We start from the raw sequence: 24,527 nt of genomic DNA on the forward strand, positions 1-24,527 counted from the left end.
TTCTGTATCTGGGTTGTGAAAATCTGCAAAAGTAATGAAAGCCTGCTGACAACAAAACCTCATATGGACTAGCGCATGTCATATCTACACTGCAAAAAATAGTTGTTTTATTATTGCTCCTTAATTATTTGTTATATTTCTATATTTTGTCTTCTTAAAACTGCATTGTTGGTTAAGGGCTTGTAAGTAAGCATTTCACTGTAAGGTCTACTACACCTGTTTAATTCTTCGCATGTGACAAATAACATTTGATTTGATAAACGCAACATGTAAAGTGTTGGTCCCATGTTTCATGAGCTGAAATAAAACATCCCAGAAATGTTCCATATGCACAAAAAGCTTGTTTCTCTAAAATGTTGTGCACACATTTGTTTACATCCCTGTTAGTGAGCATTTCTCTTTTGCCAAGATAATCCATCCACCTGACAGACAGGTGTGGTATATAAAGAATCTGATTAAACAGCTTGATCATTACACATAAAAAAAGCCACTCAAATGTGCAGTTTTGACACACAACACAATGATACAGATGTTTTGAGGGAGTGCGCATTTGGCATGCTGACTGCAGGAATGTCCACCAGAGCTGTTGCTAGAAAATGTAATGTTAATTTCTCTACCATAAGCCTCCAACATCGTTTTAGAGAATTTGTCAGTACGTCCAACCGGCCGCACAACCACATTGTGTGCGGTTTGCTGATGTCAACGTTGTGAACAGTGTCCCATTGTGGCGGTGGGGTTATACTATGGGCAAGCATAATCTACGGACAACGAGCACAATTGCATTTTATCGATGGCAATTTGAATGCACAAAAATACCGTGACCCATTGAGGCCCATTTTGTTTAAGGTACCTGTGACCCACAGATGCAAATCTGTATTCCCAGTCATGTGAAATCCATAGATAAGGCCTACTGAATTGATTTAAATTGACAGATTTCCTCATATGAACTGTAACTCAGTGAATTCCATGAAATTGTTGCACGTTGCATTTATATTTTTGTTCAGTATAGGTTCAAGATATTGTACCTTTAAATAACAAACTCACTGTGGAATAGCACTGGAGGGGGGAACGTATAGGCAGGTAGCCTAGCACTTAAGAGCGCAGGGCCAGTAACCGAAAGTTCGCTGGTTCAACTTCCCAAGCCGACTAGGTAAAAAAATAAAAATCTGTCAATGTTCCCTTGGGCAAGGCACTTAACCCCAATTGGTCCTGTAATTGATCTAGATAAGAGCATCCGTAAAATCTAAAGTATGCACAGATGTTGCAACATCAGTATATAGAGTAATATGCTTTACCTTTATTGTTTCATGAAACAAGTTCATACAGAACACAACACATAACTGTGCACCTGGCTGAGAAGAGCCAATCCCGCCATTGACAAATTAGTTCTAAATCCCTCTTCATTCAGTAAAGACCTCAACCTATTTTTCTTGTATACCCAAAAGGACAAAATAAAAAATAAAAGAAATCCTCAGGATTCACACATTGTTCTGCTATTCCAACTGGTGTTGTATTCTACTGTCCAAAGCATGTTGACACCGGCACATCACACACATATATCCAACCCCTGTAGTGGGTATTTACATCTGGTCCAACTTAATAGCTCTTATTCCATCTCTGTGGAATCGAGTTCACTGAGGAATCTCTGACACTTGGTCATGAGAACTTTGATGGCCTCTGTGACCAGGACATCAGGTGCCAGGATGCCAGTGGATTCTACAGAAACTGTATGGGAAAGAGGAAAGACAGGATTGATGACAGTGTTCATGCACAGAATGCCAAACTATACTAAACGAACGAAGTACTAGAATCACTGAGGAAAAACAATTCGCTTCTACAGTGCAAAACAATATGGGCCACTACAACAAAATATTGAACAGGGAAAAAAATATAGCTATGCTAATGATCGGTCTTCTGATAGATGGAAAGGCTTTCCCAAAAACCTTCAATTAAATGTTAACTAGCTACAAAGTAACCTATTCCTATCTACCTGGCAGAATGCTATCATTATTATTTGCATCAATCCAGTGGGCATTTGTTTTGCAAGTCCTTCACGTGAGCTACAAACAGCTAACCAAAGAAAAAAATGCTGTTCATATGTACCTGAATTAAGGGGTAACTGAAGCAAAAGTCAGAATTTCATAAATGTTTCCCAGACCTCAAAAGTGGTCTCCTGGTGTGGTTTTAACATTTTTATGTACAACAAAAATTGGATGTTCTGTAAAAAAAAAGAAGAAAAAAAAGGACTGATTGTGTGAAAACCTAAAATAAAAATGTAACAAAACTTAAAGCCTTAATTCCCCCAACCCCCTTCCCACAACCCTTGCAAAAATATTCTAGTGAAAACACTATGGGCTATGTACTAAACTTAGCAAAAAAAGAAACGTCCTCTAACGTTCAACTGCATTTATTTTCAGAAAACCTAACATGTGTAAATATTTGTATGAACATAAGATTCAACAACAGACATAAACTGAACAAGTTCCACAGACATGTGACTAACATAAATGTAATAATGTGTGTCCCCGAACAAAAAAAAGGGGGGGGGGGGGGGGGGTGTCAAAATCAAAATTAACAGTCAGTGTCTAGCCACCAGCTGCATTAAGTACTGCAGTGCATCTCCTCCTCATGGACTGCACCAGATGTGCCAGTTCTTGCTCTGAGATGTTACCCCACTCTTCCCAGACATTTTTGGGGGGGGAATGGCCCTAGCCCTCACACTCCGATCCAACAGGTCCCAGACGCGCTCAATGGGATTGAGATCCGGGCTCGTTGCTGGCCATGGCAGAACACTGACATTCCTGTCTTGCAGGAAATCACGCACAGAACGAGCAATATGGCTGGTGACATTGTCATGCTGGAGGGTCATGTCAGGATGAGCCTGCAGGAAGGGTACCACATGAGGGAGGAGGATGTCTTCCCTGCAACGCAGCGTTGAGATTGCCTGCAATGACAACAAGCTCAAGCCAATGATGCTGTGACACACCGTCCCAGACCATGACAGACCCTCCACCTCCAAATCGATCCCGCTCCAGAGAACAGGCCACGGTGTAACGCTCATTCCTTTGACGATAAACGTGAATCCGACCATCACCCTGGTGAGACAAAACTGCAACTTGTCAGTGAAGAGCACTTTTTGCCGGTAATGTCTGGTAAGGACCTGCCTTACAACAGGCCTACAAGCCCTCAGTCCAGCCTCTCTCAGCCTATTGCGGACAGTCTGAGCACTGGAGGGATTGTGCTTTCCTGGTGTAACTCGGGCAGTTGTTGTTGCCATCCTGTACCTATCCCGCAGGTGTGATGTACCGATCCTGTGCAGGTGTTGTTACATGTGGTCTGCCACTGCGAGGCAGACCACATGTATCAGCTGTCCGTCCTGTATCCCTGTAGCGCTGTCTTAGGCATCTCACAGTACGTACATTGCAATTTATTGCCCTGGCCACATCTGCAGTCCTCATGCCCCCTTGCAGCATGCCTAAGGCACGTTCACGCAGATGAGCAATGACCCTGGGAATCTTTCTTTTGGTGTTTTTCAGAGACAGTAGAAAGGCCTCTTTAGTGTCCTAAGTTTTCATAACTGTGACCTTAATTGCCTACCGTCTGTAAGCTGTTAGTGTCTTAACGACCGTTCCACAGGTGCATGTTCATTAATTGTTTATGGTTCATTGAACAAGCATGGGAAACAGGGCTTACACCCTTTACAATGAAGATCTGTGAAGTTATTTGGATTTTTACGAATTATCTTTGAAAGACAGGGTCCTGAAAAAGGGACGTTTGTTTTTATGCTGAGTTTACTAGACATTATGACTGTACATTTCACAAACTCACGAAACAGCAACATAGTGATTTCTAAATTCACTGGGTACCTACAGATAAAATGGTCCCGCACTCTTGCAAGTTTCACAGCATTCTTGAGGTCGTCATGTCGGAGAACCTCCCTACTGCAGGTATCTAAGCGGCTGTTCACCACCTTGGCAACAACCTTTCCTGAGACGGAGACGGAGAATTAACTACATGGAACTTAAATAGCTACAGTAAAAGTACAATTTCAGTATGTGCAAAGGACAATGCTTCAAAATGTTATAGCTACTGTTTTACCCCCATGGTTCTCCACTTCAATGACTCCAGGTGAGAAGCAGCGTTTTAGTCGCTCCGCTTTCTCCCCCTCCACTGTTTCCATTAGTGTGATCTCAGGAAGGAGTCTGTAACTGGCTGTAGCCACAGGTGAAAACTTGGCGTGGTCTTGACCTGGAAACATAGAGCATAGGATTAAGCCATCAGAACAGCTAAGAAATATCACTAATTTCAACAGAATATGACGGAGATCTGTAGCGACAGGCAATGGTGTAGCGAGGGTAAATTAACGTAAAGTATTTTTATTTGGACGAGTGTTTACCCACCCATTGCTAAAAATGCATTGAAAATACAGGGAGCATCAACTTATTCAGACAAATATCAGCATTTACCCACATTATTTAAATTGTATACTACATCACTGGTTACAGGGCTTGAGAAAGGTTAAACTGTAGTGAGATTGCCATTGTGCAGACATTATAACATTTTGCAGAGAAAGTCCTCTCACCAATGCCTTTCACACAGTGCATGACTATATCCAGCTCCTGTCCAGGCCGGAGCTGAGCCAGAAGGATGTCCCCATGTACTGGACCGATGTTGGCATCTGCAAACACATCAGCTTGGTTCCCAATAGGGGCCCACTTCATGTCCTTAGAGTACACTGAGGAAAAACATTATAAAAAACGTAATACAATTCTACTCATTTTACCATGGGACAGAGAAATCTTTGCAGTTTTAAAGCAAATCTCCTACAATTCTACACATTTTTCCATGACTTATGCCATGTTAATCATATGAGAGTGACTAAAAAAAATCAATAGAGGCCCCCTGTAGGTCAGGGGCCCTGGGCACGTGCCCTGCATGCCTGGTCGGTATTCGACAACGATTACGACAAGTTTAGATAACTGGCTAGACTAACTTAACAATCTAAAAATTGTTAGCTGACATGGGTAATTGAGTGACTGTCAGTGACTGACATAAAAACTACTGACACACAACCAAATTTCAAACTTGCACCATGTGCATTCTACCTCTCAACAGTAAGTTGAGACTCCCACCGACTTCCTAATGGGGCCCCTGAGCATCCAGTGACCACTTATGCTTGGAGCTGGCCCCAGTCCACGGCCTTACCTACCCATGTGATTCAAGTAAAGTTCCCGGGGGTCAGCGGAGTCTTTGGTGGCTCTGGGGTTCCTGGTGCATTTGATCTTCAGTTGAAGTTGAATTGTGTCGATTTCTGTGCCTTCCTCGTCCCCTGAGAAAAGCACAAATGCCTTAAAACTGATGTAGTTGGCAGTGACCCTCTACAAGACAAGTCTTGGAACTTTCTGTTAACATTGTCAGAGGAAGGGGAGACAAGGTATGCAGCATAAATGTACCTGCGTTTCTGTACTCGAACAGTCGTGGGTCAGCCTTGATAGGGATCAAGCCCAGCCTGTGGGCAAGGATCTCATCCTGAATGATAGATGTGTTGTTGTAAATAAGCACCTTCTCGACAGCCATAGTGGGGACCTAGGAGAGGGCGGATTAATACACGTCATGTTGCTATGTACCATATAAAAACATAATAAACATGGACACCACTAATTATTATATATTTTTATTGCCAGGGCGCTTTTGAGTAGTTGCTACCTCTGCTAGCAATATCCTTCGAAAGGCATTGGCGAGAGCAGCATCTATGCCCACCATGTCGAACTCCAGAAAAGTCTCATCCATTTGCACCACGTCGATTCTGAAATTCTGCAATATATACATAATATTGACGTAAAGGGTATTTTTGGCATTCCACTCAACAGACCTGAATGTAAAATTAGACCAGCATGATAATAGTTAGCTAACTAGCTAAGTTAGATACCTTTTGAAATTTCTGCAAGTTCCATGTGTCATCGTAGCCTGGATAATTGCCAGGGTAATCTGTTGTATGAACCTGGAAACATTTGAACAATTTTAAAGTACTTATACGTCGCAGATCAACTCATGTATTGGCGTATTAAACACAGTACATATATTTCATGACAAATATGCTGTGTGCGAACTGTGTTGTTTTTTCTACCGTACTAACGTTAGCTAGCTAACGCGTTAGCTGCACATTATGTTTAGCCAGCAAATGTTGGCTACCCGTTAATTCCAATAAGATCTGCACATATATTTCAGACACAAACAGTATCTTAATTTATCTGATTTTATTGTATAATCTTAAATCACTTACATTTTTTATATCAAATTCACCTAATATCACTCTATCCCGAATTTCATCCACGTTGCTCATGGTCGCTGCCATTTTAGCCAATGTTTTCATTGACGTCACACGCTTCGCTCTACTTATTGTGGCGCTCTCAAGCGTCAGATAAAATGAAACCTGACAACAAAGACAAAAGGGAAAACTAGTTATCAGTATATTTGCTGACAAACCTAAATGCGTTTTAGACTGTCACTCCCCGAAATGTGTGGATCTGTGAATCATGCTGTATGCTGCTGTATGCAGCCAGAGATGTAGTAGGGTTGTAATAGCATTCTTCCTTTTTTCAACCCTGCAGACATTTAAGCCATTGGGCTTCAATGTCCACTAGAGGGGGTATAAAGTTGGAGTTATACATTTTGTCAACACCGCTAACTGTTCCATCTGTTCATGTCAGTCACTTGCTGTCATAACGCAAGCTTGAAAACTCTTCCTACCTGGCACACCAGGCAAGCAAAAACAAGTGTGCCTAGTGAGAGTTTGCAGTACAGAGTGTAAGGAATTGTATTAGATATTGGTAACTTGTTTTAACAACTTCTCAACATTAGCTATGGTTGACACAATATACACACTCCCTTTTATATTGGACATAAGCTGGACTCATTGGACACATGCACGACACCCACAACTCCCCTCCCCCATGACAATCACTCAGACACACACAACTCAGGGTTGGAGCTCCAGACAAAGAACTACCTCAGGAACCAATGGAACGTGGACACCAGGCCTGTACAGGACTACCCAAGACCCAGATCGTCCAATCGGAAGGCCAGACTCGCAGATCAACCTACTTTGCTTGTTGTCTATATATAAAACTGTACTACTGTGGAAACTCTCTCTTTTCCTGACGACCCCATACGGATCAGATAGAAAGAGCCGTGCTGCACGCTTTGCATAATATTTTTACACTTGAATAAACCTGCCTTATTATAAAATTATCCACCTCGTCCTATGTCTCCACTTGGTCTCCTGTCTCAAGTAAAACGAATTATCAACAAGAGGCAATGGTCTGTTTATGTTCGAGACCTGTATGAGCTGAGGACTGTCACTGTTTATATTTCGGCTTTACAATGGCCAGTGAGGGAGTTTCAAGTACAGTGTCCAGCAAGACAGGTGAGCTACTGGGTTGTGTGTCAGGTGTCTCAGGCTCATGTGACTCTGGGCAGAGGTGTGAATGTGAGCCAGCTGTGTGTGAGCCTCCATCTCTGGAGGAGCTGGAAGAGGTGCTACATTCAGCCCAGAGCTCCTGTAGGCATGGAGACGAGGTGTGGCCCAACCTATACCTGGGGGATATGTGAGTACACCTGCTTTTCCAGTCGTAATTACACAGACACACACATGTGCATGCACACACCTATACTTACACATCACGTATGTTTGGATATGGTGTGTGTGATGGTGTGTTGTGTGTCTCAGCTACATGTCTCATGATAGGTATGGGCTGAATCAGTATGTTCTGTTGGCGTGTGTGTGCGTGATGGTGTGTGTTATTGTGGTGATATCTCTACGTTGTTTCTCCTAGGTATATGTCTCATAACAAGTATGAGCTGTGGAGGTTGGGCATCACTCATGTTCTGAATGCAGCCCATGGTAAGATGTGTTGTAAAGGCAGTGATGATTACTACGGTACCACAGTCAGCTATTACGGTGTTCCTGCCAATGACCTACCCACCTTTGACCTCTCACCTTTCTTTTACCCTGCTGCTCAGTACATCCACCAGGCATTAAAGTCAGGAGGTAAGCCACGATCCATACAGTGCGCTGGTGTGTGTGTTGTCTGTGTGTGAGTGTGTGCGTGAGTGTGAGTGACTGATGCGTGACTGTATATATGTTATTGTCTTCCCTAGGCAAGGTGTTAGTGCACTGTGCTGTAGGAGTGAGTCGGTCGGCTGCGTTGGTCCTAGCCTTCCTCATGATCCATCATCATCATCCTCTGCTGGCAGCCATCCGGCTGGTGCAGCAAAAACGATGGGTGTTCCCCAACAGAGGATTCCTAATGCAGCTTATTAACCTGGACTACACTCTTCACAGAGAGAGAAGGGACTGAATACACACACACCAGACCTGGGATAACTATAGTTTTGAATATTATTTGTGGAAAGTAACTATACCTGTGACTATAGATCCCAAAATGACTACTTTTTAAATACAGATCTCAGAAAGTAACCACTTATTTTTTTTAACGATTGGATGCCTTTAACTAATGGTAGGGTTGTATCTGGCACATAAACTATTGGATTAGCTACCTTCAACTAAAGGCATGGCTGTATCAGGAAATGCATGTTGCAGATAGAAATAGAATGAATAGAGCAAACACAATTTCCTATACTATTCAAATCTATCTTGCAGTCGATCATATTTGATGTACATAATGCATTTATATCTGAACATTCTGTACATTTTCAATCTCCTGAACAGGCCCCAGGTGTAGAAAATCAAGTCAAACCAATCATATTTTGTACAGATAAGTATAAATAAGTTGTGATGCTCAACTACATATCCTCTGGCGTGTTGATGTTAATGTGTTGATGTTCTCTTTATCCATAGCCAGAATGATTTTGCAGTGCATGGTGATCAAACAGGTTTCCTGTTATATTCAGAGGTGTAGGGAGGGGGAAGTTTATGAATAAAAAAAAAATTGTAATTATACAGATATTATACAAAACATGCACACAACAGTATTCATACCTTGTTTGTTTTTTTGAGTGTATGACTCTTTAAAACAGAACTGAAACGGTCAAAAACTGTAATTAATTTTATGATACCAGAAAATACTTCAGAGAAATTCAAAGCCATTTGTAAACATTGCAAACGGGAAGTTGGATGCTCAGAAAAAACTATTTTGAACCTCTTTGTCCATCTGAGAGTTTTTGTTTCAAATACACACTACACAACATATCCCCGAAATATATAATATGTAGTGTGCAACTCTTTGTATTTTTTAAAATATCAAACACACACTATCTTTAAAGGGATAGTTTACTCAGAATACAAATTAACATGATTTTCAACCTACCTTGTCTGTAGTTGATTCAAGAAGGCAGTTTAGGGATATTTAGTTCCCTTAGACAATTAACTGACATATTTTAGCAGTTACTGTTAGCATTCTCAGTAACATTAAATGATCACACTAGATATTTACACCAGTCGCCAACTCATCGATCTTCAAGTCATTATTAGTCGATCACTAAACATTTCGTTTTTTATTCGCGGTGCGATTGATTCAGAAGCCCTGCGCACCGGGTAAACAAAGTGTTCTGTTGATGTCACAAGTTTACTGGAGAACTGAGACGAAGTAGAGACTCTGGACAGGGTGGATATTCGTATAATAAAAAGCAGTTTTATTCAGAGGTAAAGATATCTGATACAAGCATGCATGGACTCGTTCATTCAGCTCGTAAGGAACCTGCAGACAGAGCCCAGATAACAGAAATACATAGACATTTTATACAGGACAGAAAGTAGGTTGAGTCTGGTAGATCTGGTTTTTCTGGTTGGTCCTGATCAGGTTGTTGTCTTCTCAGATTGGTCCTGATGAGCTGGGCGTCATCCTTCTGAGTCTTGCAGCAAAAGTTCTTTGTTACCAAATGTTCAGCTAAAACAGGAGATTAGGTGTGTGCGCAGATGTTCCTATTTAATCAGTGTTTATGAAAGGTTTATGTCAGCCCTCTGTCCTTGAGTATGTGTGTGTGTCTCATTATCTCGTGAAATGCGGACCCAAGCACCCTTTTCTTATCAGTGTTTATGGAAGGTCTGTGCCAGCCCTCTGTCCTTGGGTGTGTGTGGGTCTCAGGTTCTGCTCATGAGTTTGTAAGAAACCCTGCTTAGAAAGAAGTTAGTTATAACAACGTAATAGCAATATGCTTGTGTTATTTTAAATGGTATTTATTACAGTTCCCATTTTGAACAATTTAATTTGTCTGAAAAACAAACTCCGTGATTTCCCGGGGGACAGGGGCATCTGTGGATCGTGCGAGTGTGCCTACTGCGCTGGCCAAGATAGCTCAAATCACCGTACCTACAGCGCTTCCAAGACCTCCGCCACAGCAAATATTGATATTAGCCTACGTAAGATTTAATAACTTTTAAAACCATGGCCACAGAGAGACTGTCAAAGAATACAGCAAATAGCTGCGCTTGAGTGGCCTAGCCAAGTGTATCGATAGCCCTGCGTTTTTATTATTATTAGCAGCTCGTAATGTCTATTTTAATATGAGGAATATTTAACTTTCTCTGGTCATAGGAACAACATGAATTTGTGCATGGCAGATGCGGTGCGACTAGAGTTTCGCCATCAAGTGGGAAACAGATGCAGCATTCAAAACAACTCGGAACTGGGAACTCGGAAATCTCTGACTTCCGAATTCAGTGTATTCAAGACAACTGGGAACTTGAAAAAACGAGCTCCAACTGGGATTTTTTTTGAACGGTCATCCAACTCGGAATTCCAAATCAGGAACTCGGGCATCTTTCTAGAGCTTCAACTTTCCGACCTGAAGATCTATGACGTTATGATTTGACATCGGGTTTTTTTCTTCAGAGTTCCCAGTTGTCCCAGCACCATTACCACAAGATGCTGATGTACCATCAGTCCAGTAAAATAAAAAAGCGAATTATTTAAATTAATGCTCAGCAGTAACTCTCAAGTTCTACACCCACCGATCTATTTTGTTATCAAAGATTGAGTTTTGAAATAGCCTGTAATATGGTCTGAGAATAACAATATTGTCAGGCCAGACATATAGCCAATATGCTGTGATAATGTAGCAGGCCTACTGGCCAGCCTCTTTCCTACAGAACAGTTTTTATTAGGTTAATGTAAAAAAAAAATGTAAGTCATGCTTAAAAAAAATCTGAGTGGTAGATCTCGGCTTGATTTTTTACTGAGGAAGTGATCTTGACTCAGTAAAGGTTGGTGACCACTGATTTAGACTAATTAAACTAACTGTTGTAGTTTATGTTTCTTCGTCAAATATTTGGCAGCCATCAAATATATATATTTTTGTTTTCAAATAACTTGCATATGTTCAAATACCTTCAAATATTATTTGTTTTTCTGAGAGATATTCAAAATACTTTCAAATATGATTTGTTTTTCTGAAACATGTATTTGAATGCCAAAGGAAATGATTTGTTTTTCTGAAACATGTATTTGAATGCCAAAGGAAATAATTTATTTTTGTGTATTTAACTAATAATTGCCTATATTCAACTGCCTTGAGTATTTTTAAAGTTGGTATTTTCAAATAAACTACAAATACAACAATTGTCTTCCCAGGTCTGACACACACGCTCGTTCTGATATGTCTTAATTTCTTATTCTTTTTGGGGGGGGGAGGGTTATGTGTGTATTATTATTGTATTGCTGCATTGTTGTAGCTAGAAACATAAGTATTTCGCTGCACCTGCAATAACATCTGCAAAACTGTGTACGCAACCAATACATTTTGACACACACACATGATAAACACGCATACACAGTACACACGCACACCCCTCCATTCCTCCCTCCTGTCATCTGGTGACCTCAGCTGTGACATAATGCCTGTTACATGACTCTCTTTCTTTCTCTGCTCTTTCTCTCTCTCTTTCCCCTTCTCTCCCCATTTCAATCTCCCATTTATCAACCCTGTATTGTAACCCTCTCTCTCTGATGGATACAGTGCCTTCGGAAAGTATTCAGACCCCTTGACTTTTTCCATATTTTGTTACGTTACAGCCTTATTCTAAAATGTATTAAATAAAAAAAATCTATCTACACACAATACCCCATAATGACAAATCGAAAACAGGCTTTATAAATTTTAGCAAATTTATACATAAAAAAAATAAAAAAAACATATTTACATAAGTATTCAGACCCTTTTCTATGAGACTCGAAATTGAGCTCAGGTGCATCTTGTTTCCATTGATCATCCTTGAGATCTTTCTACAACTTGATTGGAGTCTCCTTTGGTAAATTAAATTGATTGGACATGATTTGGAAAGGCACACACCTGTCTATATAAGGTCACACAGTTGACAGTGCAGTTCAGAGCAAAAACCAAGCCATGAGGTCAAAGGAATTGTCCGTAGAACTCAGAGAAAGGATTGTGTTGAGGCACAGATCTGGGGAAGGGTACCAAAACATTTCTGCAGCATTGAAGGTCCCCTAGAACGCAGTTGCCTCCATTAATCTTAAATTAAAGATGTTTGGAACCACAAAGACTCTTCCTAGAGATGGCCGCCCAGCCAAACTGAGCAATCGGGGGAGAAGGGCCTTGGTTAGTGAGGTGACGAAGAACCCGATGGCCACTCTGACAGAGCTCCAGAGTTCATCTGTGGAGGTGGGAGAACCTTCCAGAAGGACAACCATCTCTGCAGTACTCCACCAATCAGGCCTTTATGGTAGAGTGGCCAGACGGAAGCCACTCCTCAGTAAAAGAAAGGCACATGACAATCAATGCTCACTGTCATGTTGAGCCCGCTGTGAGTTGTGCAGCTGAGCGTTGTCTCCTGGGAATCTATCAGTTGAAACATTAATAATGAGATTACACAATTTAAAAGGTACTTTTTTCTCTCAGATTGGTGTCTATTATATTACTTTCAGGCGTGTACTACTACTATATTAGGAACTATAAATCCTTTACATTATGAATAGTGTCATCTGTCCAGTAAATTCTGGAGGATGCTTTCGTCACTGGTGAGGAGGTAAAGAATTGCAGAATGCTAAAAATGGAAGCTAACTGCAGAGGTGTGTGTGTGCGTGTGTTTGTGTGTATGCGTGCGTGTGCATGTGCGTGTGTGTGTATGAAGAGGAGCAGACCCGGTAAGAGGAGGGACTGTGCTGCCTGTTAAAGGTAAGTTGACTTGGATCAGATGGGAAAGAGGTTTTGTTTGATTGTTGTTGACCAGACTGTTTTCTGCTCCGCTTAGGTTTATCTGTCTCTGTAACTAACACACACCTCCTCTCCAGACGGTGTCAGCATGTCTCTAAAGAAGCGGTGCTATGAACCTCCATCTGTCTCTGAGCTGCTGGAGTTCCTGTTAGCCCACTGATGGACCACCAGCCATCCCTTTCTCCTCTCATCCCTCGCTTCTCTCACCTCATCCCTCTCTCCTCTTATCCATCTATCCATCTCACACACACACACACACACACACACACACACACACACACACACACACACACACACACACACACACACACACACACACACACACACACACACACACACACACACACACACACACACACACACACACACACACTGAAACAAAATGGTTACTAAGGTATAATGCTCTGTGTGTCCTGAAGGCAAGGTGTTTGTTCACTGTGCCATGGACATCCAATGTTCTGGCCCTGGGGTATCTGATGGTCTACAAGAGCCTTTCTCTATCTGAACAGATCCATCGGACCAAACTCTGGCTTCCTGGAGCAACTCATACAGCTGGACCTCCTCAGGCAGCAGAGGACAGAGACAGAAACATGAATGAGAACACACATACACACACACACACACACACACACACACACACACACACACACACACACACACACACACACACACACACACACACACACACACACACACACACACACACACACACACACACACACCATTCTGTATACATCTGGCCCTTCTTTAAACACTGTGTTAACAAACGTCCAAACGAGCTTCAACACCATACAACACTCCTTCCGTGGCCTCCAACTGCTCTTAAACGCTAGTAAAACTAAATGCATGCTTTTCAACCGATCGCTGCCCGCACCTGCCCGCCCGACTAGCATCACTACTCTGGACGGTTCTGACTTAGAATATGTGGACAACTACAAATACCTAGGTGTCTGGCTAGACTGTAAACTCTCCTTCCAGACTCATATTAAACATCTCTAATCCAAAATTAAATCTAGAATCGGCTTCCTATTTCGCAACAAAGCCTGCTTCACTCACGCCGCCAAACATACCCTCGTAAAACTGACTATCCTACTGATCCTCGACTTCGGCGATGTCATGTACAAAATAGCCTCCAACACTCTACTCAGCAAACTGTATGCAGTCTATCACAGTGCCATCATTTTTGTCACCAAAGCCCCATAAACTACCCACCACTGCGACCTGTATGATCTCGTCGGCTGGCCCTCGCTACATATTCGTCGCCAGACCCACTGGCTCCAGGTCATCTATGTCTTTGCTAGGTAAAGCTCCACCTTATCTCAGCTCACTGTTCACGATAACAACACACACCCGTAGCACACGCTCCAGCAGGTATATCTCGCTGGTCATCCCCAAAGCCAACACCTCCTTTGGGTGCCTTTCCTTCCAGTTCTCTGCTGCCAATGACTGGAACGAATTGCAAAAATCGCTAAAGTTGGAGACATATCTCCCTCACTAACTTTAAACATCAGCTATCTGAGCAGCTAACAGATCGCTGCAGCTGTACATAGTCCATCTGTAAATAGCCCATCCAATCTACCTACCTCATCCCCATATTGTTTTTATTTACTTTTTGCTCTTTTGCACACCAGTACTTCTACTTGCACATCATCATCTGCACATCTATCACTCCAGTGTTAATTTGCTAAATTGTAATTACTTCGCTACTATGGCCTATTCATTGCCTTACCTTCTCACGCCATTTGCACACACTGTATATAGACTTTTTTCAATTGTGTTATTGACTGTACGCTTGTTTATTCCATGTGTAACTCTGTGTTGTTGTTTGTGTCGCACTGCTTTGCTTTATCTTGGCCAGGTCGCAGCTGTGAATGAGAACTTGTTCTCAACTGGCCTACCTGGTTGAATAAAGGTGAAATATATTTTTTAATTAAACACACCTTTTTAGTTTCATTTAAAGGGGCAATCTCCATTAGTACATACGTTTTTTTAAACGTTGAAATTAATTATATGTACCCATTGATTCTTAAATACCTCGTGAGCTTAGTTCAACTGTCATACCCGATCATATTCCAAAAGATAAGCTTGTTTTACTCCCTTGATTATAAACAAAAACTGTGTCGCCTCAGAACATGGTTACATTTCTCAAGCTCTCAACTGCAGGTTGAACCTTCCGTAGGTGAAAAATATTTAGCATTTTGTGAATTATCCGCTCCAGTGACGTTGTTTTTGATAGCTTTACAGCAAGGTAGACAATGAGACACAACATATTTTAATTCTTTGTAGTGACTGAATTACAGTGTGACATTCTAAATACCTGACATCAGTGTCACCAGAGGTTAGTTTAACCTCAGTAATACAAAGGGGGGAAACAGTTTCCTAGATGCTACCACCACTTCAGACTTCATCTAAGAGACTTTATTGCTAGCATCAACAGTAGCCTAGAATGCATTATCTGAGACATACACTTTATTAGGTAACACCACCCCGTTCACGAAAATGGATCGCTCCTATAGACAGTGAGTCACGTGGCTTGTTATATAAATCTGTCAGACAGGTATCGAGGCATTCAGTTACTGTTCGATTTAATGTTAGAATGGGTAAAACCAGTGACCTAAGCGACTTTGAGCGTGGTATTTTACACACGACAGTGTCTAGGGTTTCCCGAGAATAGTACGACGAACAAAGAACATCCAGTCAGCGGCAGTCCTGTGGTCGAAAACAGCTAATTGATGAGAGAGGTCGAAGGAGAATGGCAAGAATGGTGCAGGCTAACCGGCGTGCCACAAACAGACAAATTACGGTGCAGTACAACAGTGGTGTGCAGAGCTGCATCTTGGAACGCACAACTCATCGAGAAGCTCCAGTGGGCACGCCATCACCAACACTGGACAATTGAAGAGTTGAAAAACATTGCCCGGAACATGAAAGTGAGTTCAGTTAACTTGAGGGGCCTGCGCAGTCCCCAGACCTCAACCCTATAGAGCATCTTTGGGATGAGATGGAACGGGCTGTTCGCAGCATGAATGTACCACCGTCCAATCTGCAGCAACTGCATGATGCCATCACATCAGCATGGATCAACATCCCTGTGGAAAGTTTACCTTGTAGATTGCCCCGAAGAATTCAAGCTGCTCTGGAGGCAAAGGGGGGGTTCAACCTGGTACTAGCTGGGTATACCTAATAAACTGGTTATGTCCTAATATACATCAGTAGAGGCTGCTTAAGGGAGGACGGCTCATAATAATGGCTGGAATGGAGTGAATGGAATGGTAGCAAACACGTTTGATACCATTCCATTTAATCCATTCCAGACAATATTTTGAGCAATCCTCCCTTCAGCAACCTCCACTGATATACATTAGACATAACCATTAATACAGGTTACTAAAGACCTGATAACAGCAGTAATATTCTACTGATAAGGACTGCTATTAACGTATCATCACTGTAACGGTTGTCTGTTGAAGAAGAGGTGGACCAAAGTGCAGCGTGATAAGTGTTCATGCTTTTATTTCAACTGAACACTAAATACAAAAATAACAAAGAGAAGGAACGAAACAGTCCTGTCAGGTGCAGAAACAGAAAACAGAAAATAACTACCCACAAAAACCATGTGGGAAAAAGCTACCTAAGTATGGTTCTCAATCAGAGACAACGATAGACAGCTGCCTCTGAGAACCACACCCGGCCAAACAAAGAAATACAAAACATAGAAAATGAACATAGAATGCCCACCCAAATCACACCCTGACCAAACCAAAATAGAGACATAAAAATCTCTCTACGGTCAGGGCGTGACAGTACCCCCCCCAAAGGTGCGGACTCCGGCCGCAAAACCTGAACCTATAGGGGAGGGTCTGGGTGGGCATTTCACCGCGGTGGCGGCTCTGGAGCGGAACGTAGACCCCGCTCCACCTCTGGCTTGGCCCACTTAGGTGGCGCCTCTAGAGCGGGGACCCTCGCTGCCGACCCCGGACTGGGGACCCTCGTAGCGGGGGCCCGGCTGGAGGGCGACTCTGGAGGCTCCGGGCTGGAGGGCGACTCTGGAGGCTTCGGGCTGGAGGCCGTCTCTAGAGGCTCCGGGCTGGAGGCCGTCTCTGGAGGCTTCTTGCCATGGATCATCACTGGAGGCTTCGTGCCATGGATCATCACTGGAGGCTTCGTGCCATGGATCATCACTGGAGGCTTCGTGCCATGGATCATCACTGGAGGCTTCGTGCCATGGATCATCACTGGAGGCTTCGTGCCATGGATCACTATTGGAGGCTTCGTGCCATGGATCACCATTGGAGGCTTCGTGCCATGGATCATCACTGGAGGCTTCTTGCCATGGATCACTGGAGGCTTCGTGCCATGGATCACCACTGGAGTGGAGAGACACACAGGAGGCCTGGCTCTGGGAGCAGGCATCGGACTCACCAGGCTGGGGAGACATGCAGGAGGAATAGTTCCTAGCACAGGCACAGGACTCACCAGGCTGGGGAGACATGCAGGAGGCCTTGTCCTTGGCCGAGGCACCGGATACACTGGGCCGTGGAGGCGCACTGGCGGTCTCGAGCGCAGAGCTAGCACAACTCGTCCTGGCTGGATACCCCCTGTAGCCCGGCAAGTGCGGGGAGCTGGAACAGGCCGCACTGGGCTGTGCTGGCGAACCGGGGACACCGTGTGTAGGGCTGGCGCAGGATAACCCGAGCCGAGGAGACGCACTGGCCAGATGCGCTGAGCTGGCACCATCCCTCCTGGCTCGATGCCCACTCTAGCCCGGCCGATGCGAGGAGCTGCGATGTAGCGTACCGGGCTGTGAACGTGCACTGGAGACACCGTGCGCTCCACCGCATAACACGGTGCCTGACCAGTACGACGCCCCACCCAGTAAGCACGGGGAGTTGGCTCAGGTCTACAATCTGACTGAGCCAAACTCCTCGTGTGCCCCCCCCCCCCAAAAAAATGTTGGGGGCTGCCTCTCGTGCCTGCTCCGCTGTGCCACCTCCTCAGGACGGCAATGTTCTCTCGTCTGTCCCCAGGGTCCCTTGCCTTCCAAGATTTCCTCCCATGTCCAACTCTCCAGGTAACCACGCTGCTTGGTCCTCTTTTGGTGGGTAGTTCTGTAACGGTCGTCTGTTGAAGAAGAGGTGAACCAAAGCGCAGCGTGGTAAGTGTTCATGCTTTTATTTCAACTGAACACTAAATACAAAAATAACAAAGAGAAGGAACGAAACAGTCCTGTCAGATGCAGAAACACAAAACAGAAAATAACTACCCACAAAAACCATGTGGGAAAAAGCTACCTAAGTATGGTTCTCAATCAGAGACAACGATAGACAGCTGCCTCTGATTGAGAACCACACCCGGCCAAACAACAAAGAAATACAAAACATAGAAAATGAACATAGAATGCCCACCCAAATCACACCCTGACCAAACCAAAATAGAGACATAAAAAGCTCTCTACGGTTAGGGCGTGACAATCACGCCCTCCACTACAAACCCAACAATGATGAACAGCCTGTGCTGTGACCTGAAATGGCAAAATATGATAAAGGAATTTTATTCAAATTATACTGTAAAGAACAAAAGAGCCCTTTAATGCCAAGCTTGGTAATGATTTAATACACAAGAATAACTTTCTTGAACATTCATATTACTGATTTAATGATAAAACAGTTATTCCTGCATTGTAGCAACAGTAAAAGCTACTTTAAATCTGGTTATAATTGATTGAGCAAAATCTCTTTCAAACGCAATATGGAAATGACATACTTGAAAGGTTTATCAAACTGACCGGCTAGTTGTAACTCATCCATTTTACAATAGGCCTACCACTGCAGTACATTTTTATGGAACAGTAAATGGATGAGATACTGTTACAGTGGTGCTAGTTAAACTTTAACCCTCTGGTTAGATACAGTACATGACTAAAACATTGGCTGTAGTTTTGAGACAATCATCATGCAGAACATATAACACATTAGATCCTTTACCCATAATGTTTTAGAGACATATTAAAGTACAGGGTCAAATGTAATAAATGTTCATATGACAAAGTTGAAAAATGTAAAGAAAATATTATTCACAAATAGGCTATTTTGCCTATTGTTATGTGCATTAATATATTGAATGATATCTGATGAGATTTCAGCTTTCTTGATCAACATTTTCCAGTCTGTTAACCCTTTCTCTATGTCACGGTATTCTCAGCTGCATCACAGTGTCGGATGAATCATCTGAGATCACAGAATTTGAGGTTAGTTAAAGACTTATTTTATGCCAGTCGAATGAAGTACTGCTAAATCAGGATTGTGATAACTTTTCTAGATTTTCAATGTGAATATGGGGCAGTAGAAATAATGTGAAAAGAAATGCAAAAACGAAAACTACTGTATGCTTCAAACATTCACACAGAATTTGATTAAATCCTAGCATTAGAAATGAGAGGAAGATAGACATATATTTCTAGCCATTGTGATTAGAAGTCTATGGTGTATTGATGCTTTCTTTTCCCACTCTGTGTTGTTAATAACCTTTAGCTTGTCTATTTACAGAAACCCCTAGTTATTCCCCCCTAGTAAATAAATCAACTCTAAATGATAAAGAAATAATTGTATCCCTTTGTTTGACTGTTGTGGCAGCGCTCTGTTCTATCACTGGGCATCTATGCTGATGATGAAGGTACAATTACGAATGAATTCCATCCAAATACAACCTTTCACTCTCTGTCCAGTCACCTCTTTTATCAATATGATGGTAGGTTCTTGTACACATGCCAATATTCTGACTGACACACAGATGATCTTATTCACTACGTGAGGCTGGTCACACTGTCTCTGGTGTTTTGGGGTCACATTTGATGCATAATAAAGCTGCAGCCATCTTGACCACTAAGCACAGTGTTCAGGTCTCCCCCTGTCAGTCCACAGCCGTGCTGGAGCTTGCGCAGCAGGCTGGGGTCCTGATTGAGCCCATCACCCCTCCCCTCTTCTTCCTGCCACCGGCGCCACTACTGCTCTTCCTGGACGTGGCCGTATCCTGGCAGGAAAGGTTAGCAGCGCGGCCAGCCGTCTCCTTGATCTGCAGCTCCAGGTGCTTTTGGATGGCCAGACCCAGCTCCTCAGGGTCCACAGACGCCCCGTACACCTCCCACGTCATCCCTTCCGCGTCCCACTTCACCTCCTTCACTGGGGACTTCTGGGATGTATCCGTCTCATTCCCGCTCTCGTTCCCATTCTCGTTCCTGTTCTTCTCCACCAGGCAGACCTGGGGGAACATATGGGCCAGGCGTGCCTCGTGGATCTGCCCAGTCTGCACCCCCACGTCCCTGAGCTCCCTGTGGGATGTCATAGTCCCTGTGTTCCTGGTGGCTCTATTGTTGCTGCTAGGACAGCTATACTCCTGCTGCTGCAGGGCTCCACTAGGGGGCAGAGTGTTGGCCCAGGAGCAGTTGAGGTTGCAATTGAGGTTGCAGCATTGCAGCAGGCGCTTGGCATCCAGTCCTGTCTCACTGACGGAGGACATGAGGCAAGGGAGAGAGATGAGGGTAGGTGCCGGGTGAGGTGGCAGCACCCTCTGGTCCCTGAACTTAGCTTCGGTGCCTGGAAAGCGTGGCAGCAGCTGGGCAGGGGCGAGGATGGGCTGGGGGTGGCAGTACGCCGCAAACGTGTCCTCCAACGCCCCGTGGTGGTGGACAAAAGCGCAATAGCAGATGGCCTCCTCACATGAATGTTGTTGTTGGGTCTCATCGCCGACCTCAGTGGCTGTGTTAGAGGGGCCAGGGGCACCGACCCTGACACTCCCGGCCTGAGGCTGCTGTGTGGGGCTGCCTCCTCCACCATTTCCCCCTCTGCAGGTGGTGTTGACAGGGTTGCAGTTCTGGACCTGCATGGGCTGCTTGCAGGCAAACCTGGAGAAGGCCTGAGGAGAGGCATCCTGGAAAAGGTAGTCTCTCCCTGGATACAAAGGGCAGCTGGTCTCACTGCGGGGTGGGGGGGCAGGGACCTCCCTGAGCATGTGGAGGGTATCTGAGTGACTCCTCTGGACAGGCAGCCTGGACAGATCGAGTCCTCTCAGGTCTTTCTGGGATGATGACGAGGGGTAGGGCTCCTGGCTCTCTCCGAAGGCTGATAACACGTCCCCGCTGGCTTGGTGACCATAGCTGGTGATGCCCTCTTCATGGCGATGGGCTGTGTATGATGACTCAGCCATACTGTGAGGGCGAACAGCAGTCCTGGGGTCCACATGGTCAGGTGTGTGTTGTTGGATGGTGTGCTGGACAGCCTGAGTAGGCCCCTGGCTGTATTTTTTTCTGTCTCTGTTAGAGCATAGAGCTGTATGCTCGCTGGAGCTCTTCCTGAGTTCCTCCTGCCTCGGGTGACCTGTCAGCCCGTCTGTGGAGCTCTGGGAGAGGGGTAGAAAGGGGTCGGTAATGAGGGCAGAGTCAAGGGAAACACTGCCCTCTGGTGGGTATAACTCAGACACAGGACGCTCACTCTCTGCCATGGAAAAGCCCTGGAACACAATGGAAACAGACAGAGCATCAACAATATGGCTCAGGGATATAAGCTCTTATTGTATGATACGGAGAGCTAACACAGTTTATGCATGAGGACGCCCTGATGAAACCAGTCATCTGGTACTATGCTAATTGCTTCATTATGAGATGAGTCATCATCCGGCTGGGAGTAGTCTAGTGTAACGCCAGACTTGACAGCTAGAATTTCACAGTGTTTTTTTTACATTTTTATAATTGAAGTTGAGTCTAGTCCCAAGTGTTTTCAAAGTGTTAGTGTAGTTGTTTTGTTGCTTTACAAGAGAGACACAGACACAACCATTTGGTCTCTGCAGCTTAAACGTTAAGGCCTTGATTATCTCTTGTACACAGATTGTGGTGCCAGCCGAAACCAGAGGGTCATTGGTTTTGTCCACTACAGAAGGGGGCATGCCATGAGCAAACTGGTCAGGTATCTCTCACTCACAGTGGCAGAGATTAGGCCGTTCAGATTAGGTCTGGATCAGCCCCTCACTGATCCATAAGATTACAAGAGAAACACAGGATTGTCTATGTCTTCTTTGAGAGCATTAGGGGTTGTCTTCAATGTAGGCTCTCTAAAGCTTTGGTAGTGCATGTGTTAACTTGTGACATGGCGTGATGATACGATGTCGGCTAGAGTGCTGAACCTCAATCACATAACCTTTAAGTCAAATACCCTTATATTATATACACACAATACATAAATGATCATGTACCTTCTATGGGCTTTTGAAAAATGTGCATTTAATTGTCCATTGATGTTTTGTTATTCTACTTTACATATGAGGCCTCTAGGGGCAGTTTAAAAAGCATCACCAATGAGTCTGCTCTACCCTTGGAGCCAAATGCCCCATGGTGGCTCTCCATCCCACCACAGTCCCATGGTATACCTCCTCGTTATTTACATGTAGGGTCTCTGTGAGGGGCTCTACAGGCTGAATATGAATATTATAATGAATAATGAATATCAGTTACAGTCTTTTTGGGATAACATGCATGATAAAGACCATGTTGGTCTCTGTGCCTTATTCAGTGTACTTATTGAAGGAATCTGTGTTGACAGCTCACAAGCTGAATGTTTCCACAGTGAATTACAACACATGTAAATCCTATTGTCTACAGACAAGACAAACCCATTCAATTCAATGTTTACAATGTTGACAGATAACAGCAAACGCTCAAGTCATTTAATGTTGTGCAGTGAAATCACTGTATGGCCTGGTGTCAGTGGGCAAAGTGTTAGAATGCCTTTCTTTAATACTGACTGACTAGCCGCATGTTCCCCACAGCTAACAAGCTGCTGTTGATCCGAAGCACGGAGTTGTCTTTCTCCTGTAAATTGGCTACATCTAAGCTGGTTTGAAGCAAAGGTCACTTCTGACAATAGACAGAACAGGCAGATGATATGCCATAAAGTGTAGGAACATGTGGCTAGTCAGTAAAAAATAATGGTGTGCTAACACTTTGCCCACTGACACGAGAACAAAACATCTGATCTGTGGTAGTCTGAAAATAGAGATGTGAGAAGTCAAATTAATGAATCCGTGGCCTTTTTTCTTTTTACAATAATGTTTCTTTTTACAATAATATTTCAGAATATACCTCCTCACACAATGCAACAAATGGATATTCTTTCTGCTATGCTATACACACATCTAAATAATAATAATGCCTCAACTATCTGAACTTTGTATGAGACTAGGGCCAGATTGTGACTGACTGCATGTATTGACTCACTCAAGGGCCTACATCAATCCCCCCCCACCCTACACACACATGCATGCAGTACATACACACGCGCACACATGCAAGCCACGCATGCACACACACCCACACACAGAGATTTAACCATTTCATCCTGAAAAGTCTCTGTTCTAACCCCTGCTTACCTTTCAGGAAGAATATGAGATCCGTGCCTTATGTTCCTTTTCTCTCCTCCTCCTCTCCCTCTCTTCCTCAATCACTCTGTGTCAGAGTCCAGTTATCCCCCAGGATCCCAGGAGAACCCCTGTTAGTCCAGGATGTTGGAAAGGAAAAGGAAAGCGCTTCTCCTTCCCTCAAATCCACAGGTGACCCCCCCTCTCTCACCACGCACCATTCACAGCGCCCTCCCTTCCACTAGTCTCCTCCTCTTCCTTCTCCCTCCCTCCCTCTATCCTGGCTGTGAACAAGATGGAGGAAACCTTGAGATAATCCTCTCTTTCATCTGATTACAAATGAGAGGCTGCGAATCTTTAAATCCCTTTCCAGGAGACAAGAGTAGTGTGTGTGCGAATGTGTGTGTTTGTCTATATGTGTGTGTGTGTGACGTTGTTAGAGATGGGTGGTGGTGGTTGTTTGGCTTTGTGTGTGGTGTACAGGGGGGTGGTAGATAGGACTAGGGGATTGGATGGAGAGAGGGGGAGGGGGAATGATAATGAGGAGATGCACAGATAGTCAGGAAGACAGCGTCATTGTCACTCCATCCACCTGGGAGAAAAAAAAGAGACAGAAAAATGCATGAATGGGTGTTATCGAATAGAAGGTTTCACGGCGATAAAACAGCCTCCCCTCACACAGACAGTCAGTCTCTGTCTCTCTCGCATCCTCTTCTCTCTCTCTCTCTCTCTCTCTCTCCCACTCATCCTCCTCTCTCTCTCTCACACACACACACACACACACACACACACACACACACACACACACACACACACACACACACACACACACACACACACACACACACACACACACACACACACACACACACACACACACACACACACACATATGCACACACCCACGCACACACACATTGTTTTGACTCCTA

At 44.0% G+C, this 24,527-nt stretch overlaps 3 protein-coding genes across 4 annotated transcripts; 1 reads left to right on the forward strand and 2 right to left on the reverse strand.

Moving 5' to 3' along the window:
• Positions 1 to 1,275: 1,275 nt before the first annotated feature.
• LOC120045626 (DNA-directed RNA polymerases I and III subunit RPAC1-like) lies at positions 1,276 to 6,373 on the reverse strand. 2 transcript variants are annotated; one of them, XR_005476739.1, is made up of 10 exons: positions 6,284 to 6,366; positions 5,930 to 6,001; positions 5,707 to 5,814; positions 5,454 to 5,586; positions 5,210 to 5,329; positions 4,583 to 4,735; positions 4,099 to 4,248; positions 3,871 to 3,987; positions 2,104 to 2,218; positions 1,611 to 1,725 (listed from the first exon to the last, which is right to left on the reverse strand). XR_005476739.1 is itself a non-coding variant. In XM_038990534.1 (9 exons), the coding sequence occupies exons 1-9, from the start codon at positions 6,371 to 6,373 to the stop codon at positions 1,607 to 1,609; spliced, it is 1,062 nt and encodes a 353-aa protein (XP_038846462.1). In that variant the 3' UTR covers positions 1,276 to 1,606. The 2 variants fall into 2 exon arrangements, 1 of the variants encoding a protein (XP_038846462.1); XM_038990534.1 differs by lacking the exon at positions 2,104 to 2,218 and having other exon boundaries at positions 1,276 to 1,725; positions 6,284 to 6,373.
• Positions 6,374 to 7,383: 1,010 nt separating this feature from the next.
• Positions 7,384 to 8,360, forward strand: LOC120045874 (dual specificity protein phosphatase 13-like). The gene is made up of 3 exons (XM_038990806.1): positions 7,384 to 7,607; positions 7,836 to 8,050; positions 8,161 to 8,360. The coding sequence occupies exons 1-3, from the start codon at positions 7,384 to 7,386 to the stop codon at positions 8,358 to 8,360; spliced, it is 639 nt and encodes a 212-aa protein (XP_038846734.1).
• Positions 8,361 to 20,100: 11,740 nt separating this feature from the next.
• Positions 20,101 to 21,687, reverse strand: LOC120045875 (G protein-regulated inducer of neurite outgrowth 2-like). Its single transcript, XM_038990807.1, has one exon. The coding sequence runs from the start codon at positions 21,685 to 21,687 to the stop codon at positions 20,101 to 20,103; it is 1,587 nt and encodes a 528-aa protein (XP_038846735.1).
• Positions 21,688 to 24,527: the final 2,840 nt, after the last annotated feature.

This window comes from Salvelinus namaycush, chromosome 4, assembly GCF_016432855.1.
Source record: "Salvelinus namaycush isolate Seneca chromosome 4, SaNama_1.0, whole genome shotgun sequence".
NCBI classification, from domain to species: domain Eukaryota; kingdom Metazoa; phylum Chordata; class Actinopteri; order Salmoniformes; family Salmonidae; genus Salvelinus; species Salvelinus namaycush.